This window comes from Bidens hawaiensis, unplaced genomic scaffold (assembly GCF_021521415.1).
Source record: "Bidens hawaiensis isolate Kalapana, Puna unplaced genomic scaffold, B.hawaiensis_p1.1 tig00011635_1, whole genome shotgun sequence".
Lineage (NCBI taxonomy): Eukaryota > Viridiplantae > Streptophyta > Magnoliopsida > Asterales > Asteraceae > Bidens > Bidens hawaiensis.
The window spans coordinates 206,530-223,271 of NW_027491913.1; the positions used below are offsets into that span (position 1 = coordinate 206,530).

Consider the following 16,742-nt stretch of genomic DNA (forward strand, 5'->3'; position numbering starts at 1 on the left):
TTCAGAAAAGCGCGGATCAGTTATCGAGCGATACCACAGTAAACCCGCAACATGCCAGTTCAAGCTCTAAGAAATGTAATAGTATGCACATCAACCCGGTAAGTCTCTTACCTCATTTTGAAATTACTTGTGTTGAAGTCGATTCACCGCCACAGTATGTTGAGGTGATGACAGAAGATGTTAGTGAAGAGGACGATTGTGTTGGTCAAAAGGAAACAATTTTCCAAAATGAATTGAAATAAAAAATAAATGAATTATATTTTTGTGAAAATTGCACTTGTGAAAAATGTTCAAATAGCAAATTGACCAACACGGGAGATGAGGAGGTAGAGGATAATACCACCTCGAGTAAACTCCAAGACCCAGGAGTGCCATTTTTATCAATTCAAATTGGGGAGTTTAAAACTGATCAGGCACTTCTAGATCTTGGAACATGTGTTAGTATCATGCCCGGCAGTTTATATGAGCAGTATGAGTTTGGCCCGTTAGAAAGTGTAAACACCACTATGGTGTTAGCGAATCAAACTCATACACTCCCATGGGGCATGGTTACCAATGTAATGGTTCAGGTGGATGAATTTAGCTTCCCAGTTGACTTCCTTATACTTGATTATGCTAAAGAAAATATTACACAATCTGACGTCATACTGGGTAGGCCATTCCTTGCCACAGCATATGCGGTAATTGATTGTGCTAACGGAGTTTTAGGAATTAAGTGTGGGAACCGTGATAGGCGGTTTTTATTGTTTGAAAATGCTACTAACCCTTTTGTTGACAAGTGTGTATCCTTAAGCACGAATCATACAAGAGAGGAATGTTTTGTAACTGACAGGAACGAGCTGAATAGTAGCATAAAGAGAAATGGGTGGAATGAGAGAGTCATTAATATAAAGGATGGTGAGAAACCGACAACAAGGAAGGGAAGGAGAGAAAAGGAATCGATGAGTTCCATGGTGACCTCGTCGGTTTATAAAAATACTTGAAGCATTCGAGGCATTGTCGAGCTGTAGACACGAAATTCAGCACTGACCGGGAGGCAACCCGGGGTTTGTAAGTGTATTCCATTTTATTTTCTTTTTGTTGAGTCGTTGTTTGACTTTTGTCTCGAGTTTTGTGCAGCAAATCTCAAGTGTGGGGAGGTTTTGGTGAGGTGCAAGTCACGGAAGTTCGGTAAGCATTAGGTTAATTGCACGTCAATCCAGGTACGCATTGCAAATTCCAACTTCAGAAACGTGTTCAGGGTGATGTCGGGATGTCGAAAAGTGACCGGGTCGGGAAATGTCCGGACCCAAAATCGGCAAAAACTTTATGTCACCAGGGGACCATCGCGCTACGCGATGGTCCTGGAGAGCTAACCATCACACTACGCGATGGTTAGTTGGACATTCCTGACGTCTGACGTCATCGCGTAGCGCGATGACGCCAGACCTCCACCATCGCGCTACACGATGGTGGCGAAACCCTAATTTGACCACGGGTTGCGTAGTGTGATCCATTCTTACCTGACCAATCGAGCTACACGATGGGCCATAGATAATCCAAATTTTTTTTATATAATATTTTAGTCACCACCACCGCCTCTTCATTATTTCATATTTGTATATTGTGTTGCCTTTGGAACTTTGTGGGTGTGTTCACTACAAACCCTCACGAGATCTCACTCGTCCACCCGGGCTACCGAGGGGTTTAAAGGGCTTGTTGCATACGAAAAATGCAACCGTGATTCCTACAAAAGTAAGTTAGGTCTTTTATTATTTTTAATTGGTTAACAAAATTTTTTAAGAAACTGACTAACTCGGCTTGGTAATGTTTTTATAATATAATATTAACTCTCAAAAGGCTTATATCTTATACTTGTGAGTGGTTGCTTATACATGTCTCAAGATTTGTGCATATGTGGTTAGTCGTTATTGGTCAGTAGTGGAGACGTGTGTCACGAGTATGTTGAGAGTTGTGGGCCGAGTTTAGCATTGAAGTGTCATTATTATCAGGTGATTTCGGTTTATAAACTATTTTGTTATGTTTATTTTAGTTGTTAGAAATGTAATTGTATAATTTGCTTAAGCCCATCACATTTGTTCCCCGAGTTTTTAAGTAGTTAAACTGTCAGTTCAACCCCGTCCCTTAAATGTTCGTTTATTGTTTTAAATTTTAAAATTGTGGACAATGTCAACCTCAAGTGTGGGGATGGGGGAAAATTGAAATTTTTAGCCCGATAGTACCTCGAAGAGTATTCAGAAACATAAGTTATTAACTGTCACTTGTTGCTGTTAATGCCAAGTTAGAGGTTTTTGGTCATGGTTGGTTTTTTACCTTCTCGATAGTTTTCCCGACAAATGTTTTTAAAATGAGAAGTTGAAAATGGAATCGTTTAGGCAGGGATAACGAGTCAAGGGGACGAGTACACATGTTTCATCTCTGTGATGATCATGCTTGTCCTGAGTCATCGGTTTAGTGAATTGATCAGCTAGATTTTGATCTGTGTCTACTTTGCTTATTATGATGTCTCCTCGTTCCATTATTTCCCAAATAAGGTGGAACTTCCTTAGAATGTGCTTGGCTCTGTGATGAGATTTGGGCTCTTTGGCCTGAGCAATAGCACCTGTGTTATCACAAAACACCTCGATTGGTTTATGAATACTCGGAACCACATCGAGATAAGTGATGAATGTAACATTTCGGGTTATCATCGTATTCCTTTATCATTGTTTGAACGTTATTCAGATCCTAATCTTTAATAATACTTTGCAATTATAAGTTATTAAGTTTCATTATATTCACATTTAGCCCTCTATGATTTAGTTATCATTTATTTCTTATTTTTAATTTAGATAGTTCCTAAAATGATCAAATTAACAAACATCAGGGACTAAAGTTGCCATTTTGTGAAATCTGCCCTCACCTGGACCCGGGGCACTTCACGGTGGCTAGCCCACAGGTTGGCCGCGCAGCACGGTGGCTTATCTGGGCAGTATCTTGGTTCGTTTTCGTTCGTTAACTCGTTTATGGCATGAAATCGTTTATTTTAGGCATATTAGAGAGAATTAAGGACCAAGACATCTTAATATAACTAAAATATGATTCCCAATTCGTTTCTTAATGATCAAGAGTGAATCTTTTCGATTATTTCAGTGATTCTTTTATTAAATTCGTATTTACTTGCTTAAGCGGGCCAAAAAGGCCATAATTAGTTCGGTTTAGCTTTTTCTAATAAACAACCTTCAAATATCTGCCAAAAAAACTTTACAACAACCCTAGTTATCATTCTCAGCCGTCCATACCTCCTGCTCATCTCATATTTGCTCGGTTTTCGGTGTTTTGTTGAAGAACCGTTCATAAAACGGTTGACTTTGCAAGTCTAAGGACCGTTGACTCGATATATCTCTTTGTTCGTTCACTTTTCGGGTAAGTTGTAAACTGAGTTTTCATTCATAAACATTCCCTAGTCGATAACCTTCCATAAATTTCTGAGATTGAAGGGTATTGACCGGTCAATTTCTTTAAAACCTGATAAAGGGTAAAACAGTTAACAACTTTGACTGATCGTTTTCTCACACTTCTGGTTGGATTCAACGTTCGGTCCAGAAGACTTTTATTCTCGTAACAAAATTTTAAGGTTACTAACCAAAACCCGACTCCCGAATCGCTGTTCGGATTCTGGTCAGTACCAGCTCGCTTAATCTTAAATATAACATAACTTGAGTTTTAAACGTCCGTTTGGATTGATTCCAGCGGCCACGAGTTCATTTTTAATTATATTATTATATCTCACAGATTCATATTCTAATCATTTATAGCATTTGACCTGTAGTGGACGACTCGCTTATTCCATAGCTCGTTTAATTGCATTTATTAATCGCTTATCATTGATCTAAGGTGAGTTTGATCATTCCCCTTTTATCTACTATTTTCAAATATTTGGGGGACATATGCGTACTTACTCATATTTTCTATCCTATATATATACACAAACTCGCAAACATAATCATAGTGTGAATATCAGTTGAATGTTATTTGCTAATTGCTACATGTTTAATTGTTTACTTGACAACATTCGAAGAGGTCTAACATATCCCCTTTGTATAGGGTTCTCATTAGTATGATCATATGACCATCTTAGTAACCGGAGCCCGATTCGCTTGGCGAAGGTAAACCGACAATTTTAGTCATTGTAATCAATGCCCGATTCGCTTGGCAACGATTCATTGGCACACTAGTACAACTTGATTTTGGTTTATTATGGTTTGATTGATTATTACCACATAGATTGGTTTGCACATTTAACACTTATCATTTATTATTTATTTATTATATACTATTTGTTGTGTCAAAATTGGTGATCATCTCACTCAACATGTGTTGTTGACAAACTCCATTTTCTACGCATATGCGGGTAGCTTGTTATGGAAGATTGAAGTTTGGACATGTAGACAATACCTTAGGATATAATCAAGTTAATCTTTATTTAAACTTATATTTATTTATTTAACTTGTTTGTTTTATTTGGATATTATGTGTATAATTGATATAAAATAATTAATTAAATATTGTCACTTTTATATTATGATAGTATCTTCGAGCTGTGAGCAATTGGATCACGCCCCTACATTTCCGCCTTAAGTTGGGGTGTGACAATGAACTTCTTCATCCAAGCAGCCTCTTTAGCAACATCTGATGCAGCTATATATTCTGATTCGGTGGTAGAATCCGCCACCACACTCTGCTTGGAGCTTTTCCAGTAAACAGCTCCTATATTGAGAGTGAATACATATCCTGATTGTGAGCGAGAATCATCTCAGTCAATCTGGAAGCTAGCATCAGTGTAACACCTTACAGTGATCTCTTTTTCCACTCCTCCAAACACTAAGAACATGTCCTTTTCCTTTTCAAGTATCTTAGAATGTTCTTCACAACAGTCCAGTGGGCAATGCCAGGGTTCTGCTGAAAACGACTAGTCATGCTCAGCGCATACGAGACATCAGGTCTAGTACATAAAATTGCATACATGATTGAACCAATCGCTGAAGAATATGGAATTGCTTGCATGTGCTTATTTTCAATGTCCGTTGCCGGATATTGCAATTTGTTCAACACGGTTCCTTTAGCCATGGGGAGAGCTCCTTTCTTGGAGTTATCCATAGAGAAGCGTGCCATTAGTTTGTCTTTGTATGTACTTTGACTCAGCCCTAGAAGCCGCTAAGACCTATCTCGGTAGATCTTGATTCCTAGAATATAAGCAGCTTTACCAAGATCTTTCATTGCGAAGCAAGATCCCAACCAGTTCTTAACTTCCTTAAGCATAAGGATGTTGTTTCCAATGATCAGACGAGTCCAACAAGTATATCATCCTCATACAGGATGAGGAATGATATAGTGCTCCCACTAGCCTTTCTGTAAACACAATGCTCATCTTCATTTTTGATAAAACCAAACTCTTTGATTTTCTCATCAAAATGAAGATTCCAGCTACGAGATGCCTGTTTAAGTCCATAAATGGACTTCTTCAGTTTGCACACCATGTTTGGATATTTAGGATCAACAAAACCTTCAGGCTGAACCATATAGACATTCAGAAAGTTGTCCATTAAGAAAAGCAGTTTTGACATCCATTTGCCATATCTCGTAGTCATAATACGCAGCTACGGCAAGTAATATCCTTATCGACCTAGTCATAGCAACGAGCGAGAAGGTTTCATCATAATCAATACCCTGAGTTTGAGTAAAGCCTTTCGCGACTAGCCGTGCTTTATAAGTCTGTACATTTCCATGCATGTCGGTTTTCTTCTTGAAAATCCACTTGCTCCCTACTGCCCGACTCTCGGGGGTAGCTCAACCAAGTTCCAGACTTGATTTTCACGCATAGATTGCATCTCAGTGTTCATGGCATTTTTCCATTTCTCAGATTTTGGATCTAAGATAGCAGATTTGTAATTAGTAGGTTCGTCGCTTGACTCGGCTACTAAGAGGACTTCGGGACCATCTAGATGCCATAGGTATTTAGAGTTTGGTATGCGAGTTCTATTACTTCTGCGAACACTTGTGTTTATGTCCGACGTATCAACAACAACTTGTTGATCAGACGTTCCAACTTCTTCAGCGGTAGTTTGTAGTTCTTGAATTTATTCAAGATCGACAATATTATCTCCAGTTCCTCGATCGAGAATTTCCTTCTCGATAAAGTGGCCCTTCCTTTTGATAGAAATCACATTTGTATCAGGATGGAAGAAATAATATCCGCTTTGGTTATATTATCCGACGAAAACAACTTTTACGCCGCGAGGATCGAGCTTATCATCAGAATCACTAGTGATATAAGCATCACATCCTCATACTCTAAGGAAAGACAAATTAGGTTTTCGCCCATGCCATATCTCATATGGGGTTTTGCTTACATTTTTAGTTGGAGCTAGATTGACAATGCGCGGCGGTCAAAAGGGCAAAGCTTCAAAAGGAGTGAGACAAGTTAGTTCTACACATCATTGATCGGACTATGTTTAGAAAGGTTCAATTTCTCCTCTCGCTCACGCCATTGTGTTGGGGTGTGTCGGGTGGAATGAGCTGTGAAACAATTCCATGCTCTTTTAGATGATGTATGAATTCTGAGCTGAGATACTCTCCGCCTCGATCTGATCGAAGCATTTTAATAGTTTTCCTGAGTTGGTTTTCCACTTCGTTTTGAAACTCTTTGAACTTTTCAAAAGTTTCATGCTTGTGTTTCATAAAATACACATAAGCATATCGACTGTAATCGTCAATAAAAGAAACGAAGTATCTTTCATGATTCCTAGACATGGTTCTGAAAGGACCGCATACATCAGTATGTATGATTCCCAGCATATCCTTTGCTTGTTCATTCTTATGAGTGAAGGAGCCTTTGGCGAGTTTGCCAACTAAACAAGATTCGCATTCATCAAAAGAGTCCGGCCCTGTGGATTCAAGAATCCCTTCGGATTGGAGTCTCTTGAATCGTGACTTGCTTATGTGGCCAAGTCGGCAATACCATAGAAATGTATCATTGATGCCAGATCTGATACGTTTAGAAAGATTATATACATTATTGTTTATTTGAACATCAACCTCAAAAATACCATTTCGAGGTTTAACCTCAAAATAAAAGATATCATTTAAGTAGGCAGAAATAGCAATACTATTAAAAACGTACTTAAATCCTTGTTCAAATAGTAAAGAAACTGAAATAATGTTTCTGGTCAAACCAGGTGCAAACAAACAGTTATCCAAAGTAACTACAAGGCCAGACGGACAAACAAAATGATATGTGCCAGTTACAAGAACTGGGACTTTCTTCCCATCACCAACGATGAGTTCCCTGCTGCCTTGTTCCAACTTCTTCCAGTTTTTAGGCTCCTGCAAGACATTAACGATGAGGTAACCACATCCGGTATCAAATACCCATGTGTTGCTAGAGACATTGAAAAGTTCAATAACGTAAATAGAAATATATTTAGAGGAGCTTTCACCATTGGTCCTCTGCCTTTTGAGCTCAGCAAGGTAGTCGAGACAGTTACGTTTCCAGTGTCCCATTTTGTTACACTTGTAGCACTGGCGCTCCTCAGGAGGCGGCAGTGGTACCTTTGCAACACCTTTGTTAGTGTTGGTGGCAGACCTTGCAGCAACAGTAACCTTCTTCTTGCCTTTACCTTTATGTCCCCGGTTCTTGGGTTTAGGCTTGACAACACCAGCAGATCGAACCATAAGAACTTGATTGTTTTTAGCGGGAATATTCATCTCAGCCGTCTTGAGCATTCCATGAAGCTCCGCACTGTCTTCACCCAGCCATTTATATTGAAATTCATTACGAACTGGTCGTAAGAGCCGGGAAGAGAGTTTAGGATGAAATCCGCTGCCATTTCATCTGACAGGGGATAATTAAGTTTCCTTAGTTGTTCAATGTACCCTTTCATCTTGACGACATGCGCACGAACAGGTGATCCATGTTCCATTCTACAGCTGATGAGTTGTTTCATGGTGTCATAGTGTTCTTGACGGGCTTGTTTATGGAACATGCCCTTGAGTTGCTCAAGCATCTCATAGGCACCAAATCTTCCAAGCCTTTAGCAAGCTCGTAAGACATGGTGGCTAGCATGATATAGGCGACTTCAGCCGAGTCATCCATATGCTTGTCAAGAACCCTCTTGGCATCAACAGTATTGTTTTCAGGCTCGGTTGGAACAGGTCCATCGAGAACATAGTGCTTCTTTGCTATCTTGAGAACAAGTCCCAAGTTGTGGTGCCACTCAAGAAAGTTGGTGCCATTCAAATTTTCTTTCTCAAGAATAGCATTGAGAGTGAATGAGGAGTTATTATCAGTAGACATCTGTTTAAATAAGCAAAAGTAAATTTTAATTAGTATCTTTGATGATTTAATCCTATTATTAATGACTCAATAACATTAGTAAATAGGAACTTGAGAATCTAGCTTCCAGTTACTAATGGCAGCTGCAGCACACAACATTAGTAAGTGGTTAGTGTCACACCCCGACTTAGGGCCTGGGTGTGACGCCCGTTAGTTGGTATCCGGTTTTGAAAATATATCAGAGTTGCGGGTTATTAGCGGAAGTCTTTAAAATTTTAATATTTATTTATATAAAATAATGAGTTCAATTACCCATTTCAATATTTGACAAAATATGAGCGGAAGCCCTTTAATAAAATATTCATTTATAAAATGTCGGGTCAGAATACCCGTTTTGTTATTTCAATACCTGTTATTTCAAAATATGATTCTTTACAATATTTAACTAAAATATCTGAGCCATCAGATCACCTCTAATGACTATGTCTCCAATCTTCTATCAATCTTGCATGTCAGTTCTATTCTTTACAGTTTTCCCTGAAATGTGGGGGGGAAATACGTCAACACACAGCCGGTGAATGACGCTGACTCAATAATACCTGTGTGTAAACAATAACAATACCTTTGTGACAATACTCATTAGGCACCCAACTCAATTGGGTTACAATTACCCTAAGTACATGTACAATTAATCATATACACAATATCATTTCTCTGATCAGTCTCGTAGACTACCAGAGGCATGTTTGATGATATGCATGGCCTCGGGGAAATCCGAGTCACCGTGTATGTATGGATCCAGAGACATGTATACTCTTAATTTGAGTATGCCCGTTTCTTATTATTGTAGCACAAAGTTTTAAGGATTCGTAAATCCCATGCAAACAGTTTAGACTCTAAAAGAGTTGTAAAAGTTTAGGACGTACTCACCTTTTAGGATTGTAATCAGTTTCTGATACTGATTCCTATATATTGATCAGCTTCGGTTACTGACCCCTGTCTGTAAATCAGTTTCTGTTACTGATTCCTGTTTCTGTTTTCAGCTTTCAGATTGATTGATTGGCTGTTATCTCGGACCTATAGTACGAGTATAACATTTGTATAAATATCTAGATCAACGATCTAGCTTCAGACCCCGTAGTCTGTTTTTTATAGCTGTAACCTTGATAATTTATTTGTACAAAACATGTGGACATTTAGTCCCTTTGTTTATTTATTAATTATATATCAGGTTTCTTCTTCAGGAAGAAACATTTATACCAGGTTTCTTCTTCAAGAAGAAACATTACTTTGTCTATAACCTGTGAATAAATAGTATTATTCTTAATTAGTAAGAAATACTATTTAACTATAACCTTTGCATGTAAATGGTTAAGTTTCTTAATCGTAAAGGAACAATATTCTAACTCTAACCCTTGCTTATGAAAAGTTATATTATGCTTATCAGTAATCAAGGTTCGGGCTATATCCCCGACTATAGTCTAAGCTATTATTATAATAATAAAATAATAACTTAATAAGAACCCCTACCTCATACGGGTGTTTGGAGTTAAATGCCTATGACTGATCGAGCAGCACCTCTACTCTATATCGCGTACTAGAGCTTAGACTGTCAGAGCTTCAGAGCTTGGCACGTTCCACGAGAACAGCCTATTTATAGCCGAGTTTGGGATGTATGAAAAGTGTGTTGTAGGTGTGAGTGGTGAATGCCGTGAACCCTCCTATTTATAGCCGAGTTTGGGATCCATCACGTAGAGCGATGGTCCATTGTCTTAAGCCATCGCATAGCGCGATGTAAGAGAAACGACGCGTGGCTGCTGACTCAGCCCTAGCGTCTGCCACGTGTCCCCTGATCGCGACACGTGTTGCTGCGTCATCACAGACCGTCGCGAAACGCGATGGTCTTGAGGCTGGGTTTAGGGTCGATGGGTTCCAGAATTCAGATTTTAATTTTTAGTCCCTCGTCTTTGATAACTTGCCACTTCTTGATCATACTTCCATCTTCCAAAAATACTAAAGCGGCCCTTATGCGGCGATGCGAAGTGCAAAGTGCGCCATCAAAACGCCACATTACGCCCATCGTCCGAGTCCGTGTCCGTGTGCGTGCGCGTCGGGTGCTTCGCACCCTCTTCTAGGACTATGGAGAGTGGTTAGCTACATTAAAACATTCTTATGGAAACTTGCTTCCTTATAAAGAGCTTCCATTTCTTTATTTGTTTCCATGTGGGATGAAAGTGTATTTTCCTTATTTATACCCATGTGGAATGCTTCCACTTTCTTCCATCTTTCCATGTGGGATGAATTTTTCTTATTTCCTTAACATAAGAATGCTTTGTTTTTCTTAATCTCATTCTTCCCATTACTTATCTTTGAGATTATTTTTAATCCTTCAACTTTCAAAGTTGGCAATTTTAACCCAAAATAAATATGGGTTTTTTTCCTAGATGTTACAGTCAGGCAAACAGACAACGATTGCCAATTGTGAATAGAGCACAACTCTCATTTATGAGGCCTATTAAGACAACATTTGCCTAAGTAGATACGTTTAGCCTCATATATGCCCACCTTAGTCTCCAGGCAGCTGTAGCACGTAACAGGAGAGTAAAGTAATAGTCGCCCTAGTATAGTCACTTGTGAAAGGGCCGGATGTGTCGACGAAACCCTTTTACCTTGAAGGGATAGGCTAGAAATCAAGTGCGGTGCTGTAGCTCCAAACACTTGAAGTTTCGCAGTATGCCTCAAGTGTGGCTTATAGTAGAATGGCACAGACTATTGATTTAAATTGGGATTCATTTTAAATATTACCGAATAGAGTAAAAGTTCCGTTTTACTTTATTGATCGAGACAACTTGATGAACCCTTTCATCTTTCAGGACACTTAGTTTTATATATCATATTAAAACTAAGTTTGTCGCGATAATGCTAACCAATTTTAAGTTAATAGTTTTACCTATTAAGTTATTTAGTTATGGAAAATTAAATTTAATTCAATTTTGTAAAACTTGATTGGTTAATTTATTTTAAAAAATTTTGGTATTAGGTTGGTGGTATTATAACCTATTATAATCAAGCAAGCAACCACGATAGCAAATAAGAATATGTAAATCTTAAATGGCCAAGATTAGTGATTGATCGTGCTAGAGCCTATTAACAAGATCAATCGGGTCAAGGGGTCACAACACAAAACAACCACAAGGATGGACTCTTGGTGCATCCCGTCATCTTTGGTAACTCCCATTGACTTCAAGAACTCCATGAGCTTGTCCTCAGTTTTCCTTCGGGTCTTCTTCATTACAAAATTACACTAATACAAGTAATGAAAAACTAAACCCTATCTATTATAATTTTGAACCATCAAGGTGGCCAAAAACCATAAAATAAAACTGAAAACTAAATACAACTTTTGAACCATCCATATGGCCAAAATAAAATCATTCAACCAAACAAACAAGGTCGGGCCAGATTTACATATTCAACGAAAATTAAGACGGGCAATAATTTTGGTCAAATAAAATAAATAAAATTTTGACCAAACTAAAATTGCCATAATATTTTATCTAGATCAAAAACGTCAACTACCTTGAAGTTTATGATGTAGAACACGTAAAATTACTGGATTCGACTCGTATGTTGTAACCAAGGCTCTGATACCACTGTTGGGTTTCAGTGGTGATCAGTTAAAATTTTGTTTATTAAAACCGGTTTAATAAACGTGATAAATAATAATTAATCTTATTAATTAATAATTATACGCAGCGGAAAGTATACAATTAACCAGCACCGAAACTAAACCCGACAGGATCCGGTTACAAAACCATATGAGCACGATAATAATAAACTATTTATTATTTAACTACCGATAAGATAAATAATACCTCGGTTAATTAATAACCGGTTGAGACACCGAGGTACAACGAACGTTGCCAGTTGACGAATACAAAGAAACAGAGCGGCGAAGGCGTACTACTGCAGCGGTGCGGTGGCTGCTGATATGTGGGAGGACAGCGACTGGCAACAACTGGCACACGGTAACAGCAACGGTGATCGGCGAGAGTTCGTAGATCAACGGTGGTGGTCGTATGCCAGCTGTTTGGCAGCTTGCGTGGTTCTTCTTCGCAGCCGTGAGACAAAGATAATGCAGAGGCTCTTTTTGTTTTCTTAGAGCACAAGATCTTGTTTAGGTTAAGTTTCTTGTATTATTATAATAATAATACATTACTTATTAGTTAAACAGATAAAACAACCAGGCCCTAAGCCCATACCTAGCTCACGTAAGATCAATATGCAAAAGTCCAAAGTTTAATTAATTAATTAATTAAACTATAGAAACATATATAATCTATGATTGGTTAATTATTTCAGTATAAATAATTAATCTCGTTTATTATTTGTCATTACCGGTTGAACCATGTAAGCATATTTTAGTTCGTTGCTCAAGGTGTAACTCTCACGGGTGGTAACTCGTTCGGCCGCGTTAAATTAACTGAACCGGTCCACTATTTCCAACAGCATATACAAGGATAGTGCAACGCGTCGATACCGAATTTTAAGAAAAGTAGATACTGAATATCATACCGAATCTATCGGTATCATACCGCTACGATACCACTACTCGTTACAAAATGTTCATATTTGTGACTCTGTATGATATTGTACGATATCAAATTTCAAGAAAAGTGAGTACTAAATCCCATGCCGTACCTAATCTATATGCACGTATCAATTGAGATACCGGTACTAATTATCCAATGTTCATCCCTACTCTCTCCCTCTCATATAAATAAAGAACACACATTTATGTATTTACAAGCAAACCATATATTTTCTTCATGAAAAGTTTGAATGACTATAATATTCAAGATAGCAATTCTTCAATGTTCTAGCACTCTCCAATATTTTCTAGCACTAATATGTATTGAGGGATATTACGTGTTTCCTATTAATCCCATGCTTCAAAATTCAAATAATATTGTTTTCTAAAACCCACCACAAACTTTTTTTAATACAGTAAATGTAAACATTGTTTAAACTAAGTGAGATATTTTCGTTAAATTTATGCTTCCGAAATTGTTTTAATTTCTTATCATTGCAAGATGAGTACATTTTTGTCGCAAGCACGCACACAAACATGATTTTTATAAAGTTATATATAATGTGTGTGCAAGTGTTGAAGATGAAACTACATCAAAACCAGTACCATGCACAGAAAAAAGCTATAGATAAATGGAATCTTAGTTTGCTTATTCAACTCCCATAAAAATAACTAGCGCGCATTTAAAAATATCTAGAAGTTACGTGCGTTTAGCTGACCAGAAGCATTGGCTGCATGCGTTATTCGCTTCACATATTTGGCACTTTTCGTTGCTCCCAACCAAACCATCCAGATGAACCCAATCCAGCCTAATCCATAATATAAGTTCAATACAAAACATAATATTGTCATAAATAGGTTAAAGGTTCAAACTATTTAATCTAACAATATATTTTAACTGTTAATTCATCTCTAATTGCTAGCGGTCGAACAGTTAAAATTACAAAAACAAAATAAATAAATAATATAACAAAACGGAACAAGTTGAATGTTTCAAAATGTATTTATATACTTACAGCTTCCAAATTATTTCATTGAAAAACAGACAATTATCTCAATAATATAATTTTTGTAAGGGTAACCAAGTTTCTTAACTGTACCACTAGGATCACAGTTATTTTGTCCCTCTAAAGCACTAATTTCATTAGGTGTTACAATCCTATATAAATTTTATATATATATATAACTGTAAGGATTTTAGAACTAACTGAGCGAATTCCAGTTAACTTGAAGTAAACATTGAGCAAAAAATTCACTAAAAATAACCAAGTCTCATAATCGTAAAATTTAAGTCAGATTGGAAAAGAAAAGTCATCACTAAATTGTGACCAAGATTCATATATGTTTTATTTGCCTCACTTAATTCAAACATTTATAAAAATCTTATATAGGACTGAAACACTTATGAAAGTTGTGACTTTAGAGAGTAACAGATTATTCTGTGGCTTTAGAAACTTGGTAATATTGTATAAAGTTACCCCCTTTTTGTAATAACATTTAATATTTAGTGACAAAAGCTTAGTGGCTTATAAGTTATAAAGTCCCTAACTTTTTTCGTTTTTTCAAGCTTAACTTATAAAACTGAACTTTTGTAATATGCAAGGAACTTAATCATGCATATAAAAAAATTTTCATCAAATCTTAGTAAGTTTCCTTTTTAGTATCCTTATCATATACATATAGGGGGGCGTTCAATACAAAACTAACTTTTAAGTAGAAAATCGCATAAACACTTGTACATTGTGCTAACATAATATAGTGGGAGAGAGAAAGCGAGCCGGTTATGCAGTTATATAACCGTATTATGTATCTCAACTAAAGCAACATATACAGTTAGGTATGCGGTCCTCGCAGTGTGCAACTTAAAATTGGTTGTGTAGAATAATGGAAACAGAAATACAATAATCATACATACCGGCAGCGATTAAAGCCGCGATGATTGCTGAGACAGTTACAGTGAATGTAACAAACGCAGTGATGAACAACACGCCAAGGTACATTGCTGTCATACAAGCAAAGAAAACAGCTACAAAGCCTCCAACTGCTGCCAAAGAGATGAGAAGAGAGATGACAATTGCATTCACGGTTGCTGCAACAAACACTGCTGTAAACACCAGCATTCCTGTTAGAGCTATGAGAGTCACTATCCCTGCCTGCACAAGTTTTCATCAAAAAGTAATCATAAATTAGATAAATTTCATAAAGATTCAAGAAATTATAGTGAAACCAAAACTTTTAATTACCAGTGCATTCTACACATATGAATAACTAATACTATCTGATTGCCTATCAGTGCATTTTATACCTATGTAGAGTGCTTAATATGTCACGTAGCTACTGCATTCGTTTACTTAATCATCAATCGAATAGTTTTAACGTTGTTTCTTCTTTGGTCCACTTCCAATATCAATCCAATCCTCAATTCTAACCACCTATGATATCTTTCCAATGAATTTACTACCAGCTACATGAAAGACATTAGGCCTGTAAACGAACCGAACGAACACGAACAAGGGCATGTTCGTGCTCGTTCACTTAACTTTAAACGAACATCAACACGAACACTTAATTGGACAAATATTTGTGGTCATGTTCGTTCGTTCAAAAATTGATCGTGTTCATGTTCGTTTATTTAAAATTTAAACGAACAGTTCACGAACATATATAAACATAGCTGAACAAAGATTTGTGTCCATGTTCATTCGATTAAAAAATGATCATGTTCGTGTTCGTTTGTTTAAATTTTGAATGAACAGTTCACGAACATAAATAAACATAGCTGAAAAAAGATAAACGAACATAAATGACACACTTAAATTAACACAAAAGAACAATTATAAAACCAATAAATAGGTGACTCATCCAGATAATAGATAATTATTTTCTATTAATATGCAAATGAACATAAATAAACGAACATAAATTAACAAACGTTCACGAACATAAATAAATAAATGTTCACGTACATAAATGATCGAACGAAACATGCATTCATGTTCGTTCGTTTATTACATAAACGAATATAAACAAACTTCCCGCGGAATGGCTCACGAAAAGTTCGGTTCGTTTACAAGACTAACAGACATCAAATTCAAAGAGACCACTCATCAAATAGGGTTACTGAACTTTGAATTGTGAACTATTAAATTCTCTATGAATCAGTTAATTCAAAAATCAAATTCAACCGAAATTAAAACGTCGTATACGTTTCAAAATCTATCAAATAACAGCATTAATGAATCCAGATACTAATTCCCACCGTACGAACAACTAAGGAAACAAAAACACAAATCAATACTTATTATGAACTCGTTTTCCAATCCAAATCGAACGAACACTCACAGAAACAACCAGTAGACCGCGAACAGGACTACCGCGACTCCATTCAATAACATCACGCCGAGTATTCAAAGCAGCCTTACGAAACATCGGAACCGCCTCACTAACCGATTTCCTGATCCGCGAAGCCACCGGATCACTTGAATTTGGATCCAGTACCGATTCGATTAGGTGTACGGACACGCCGTACAGCGTTACACCTTCTCCTGATTCAGTCGTCACTTTGGATCTAGGGCTAGAGGTTTGTTCGGTTTCGTCTGGTAGTAGCACGCCGCCGTGTGGTTTGTCCGCACCGCCGTTCATCACCGCCATTTGATTGGCCGGAAGTTAGCGTGAAGGTGTTTTAAATTAGGCGAGGGTGTTTTGGCCGTTGGATTTGGAGAGAGTGTGGGATGTTAGTTGATCTGACGGTTTAGGGATGTTGAGATCCATGAAAGCAGTTGTGGGGGCCGGAGTAATCGGATGTGGTAATTGACACGTGTTTAGGGAATTATGGAT

At 37.3% G+C, this 16,742-nt stretch overlaps 1 protein-coding gene across 1 annotated transcript; it reads right to left on the bottom strand.

Moving 5' to 3' along the window:
- Positions 1-13,468: 13,468 nt before the first annotated feature.
- LOC143538488 (uncharacterized) lies at positions 13,469-16,742 on the bottom strand. Its single transcript, XM_077032043.1, has 3 exons — positions 16,248-16,742; positions 14,821-15,058; positions 13,469-13,714 (listed from the first exon to the last, which is right to left on the bottom strand). The coding sequence occupies exons 1-3, from the start codon at positions 16,554-16,556 to the stop codon at positions 13,599-13,601; spliced, it is 663 nt and encodes a 220-aa protein (XP_076888158.1). The 5' UTR covers positions 16,557-16,742; the 3' UTR covers positions 13,469-13,598.

Bases quoted from the DNA above. Each gene is read 5' to 3' on its own strand.
- LOC143538488 (XM_077032043.1), bottom strand. From the start codon at position 16,556: ATGGCGGTGATGAACGGCGGTGCGGACAAACCACACGGCGGCGTGCTA. The intron at 15,059-16,247 runs GTGAGTGTTCGT...AAACTTGTGCAG, and splicing joins GCGGTCTACTGGTTGTTTCT to GCAGGGATAGTGACTCTCAT. The intron at 13,715-14,820 runs GTATGTATGATT...ATTATGGATTAG, and splicing joins CGCGGCTTTAATCGCTGCCG to GCTGGATTGGGTTCATCTGG.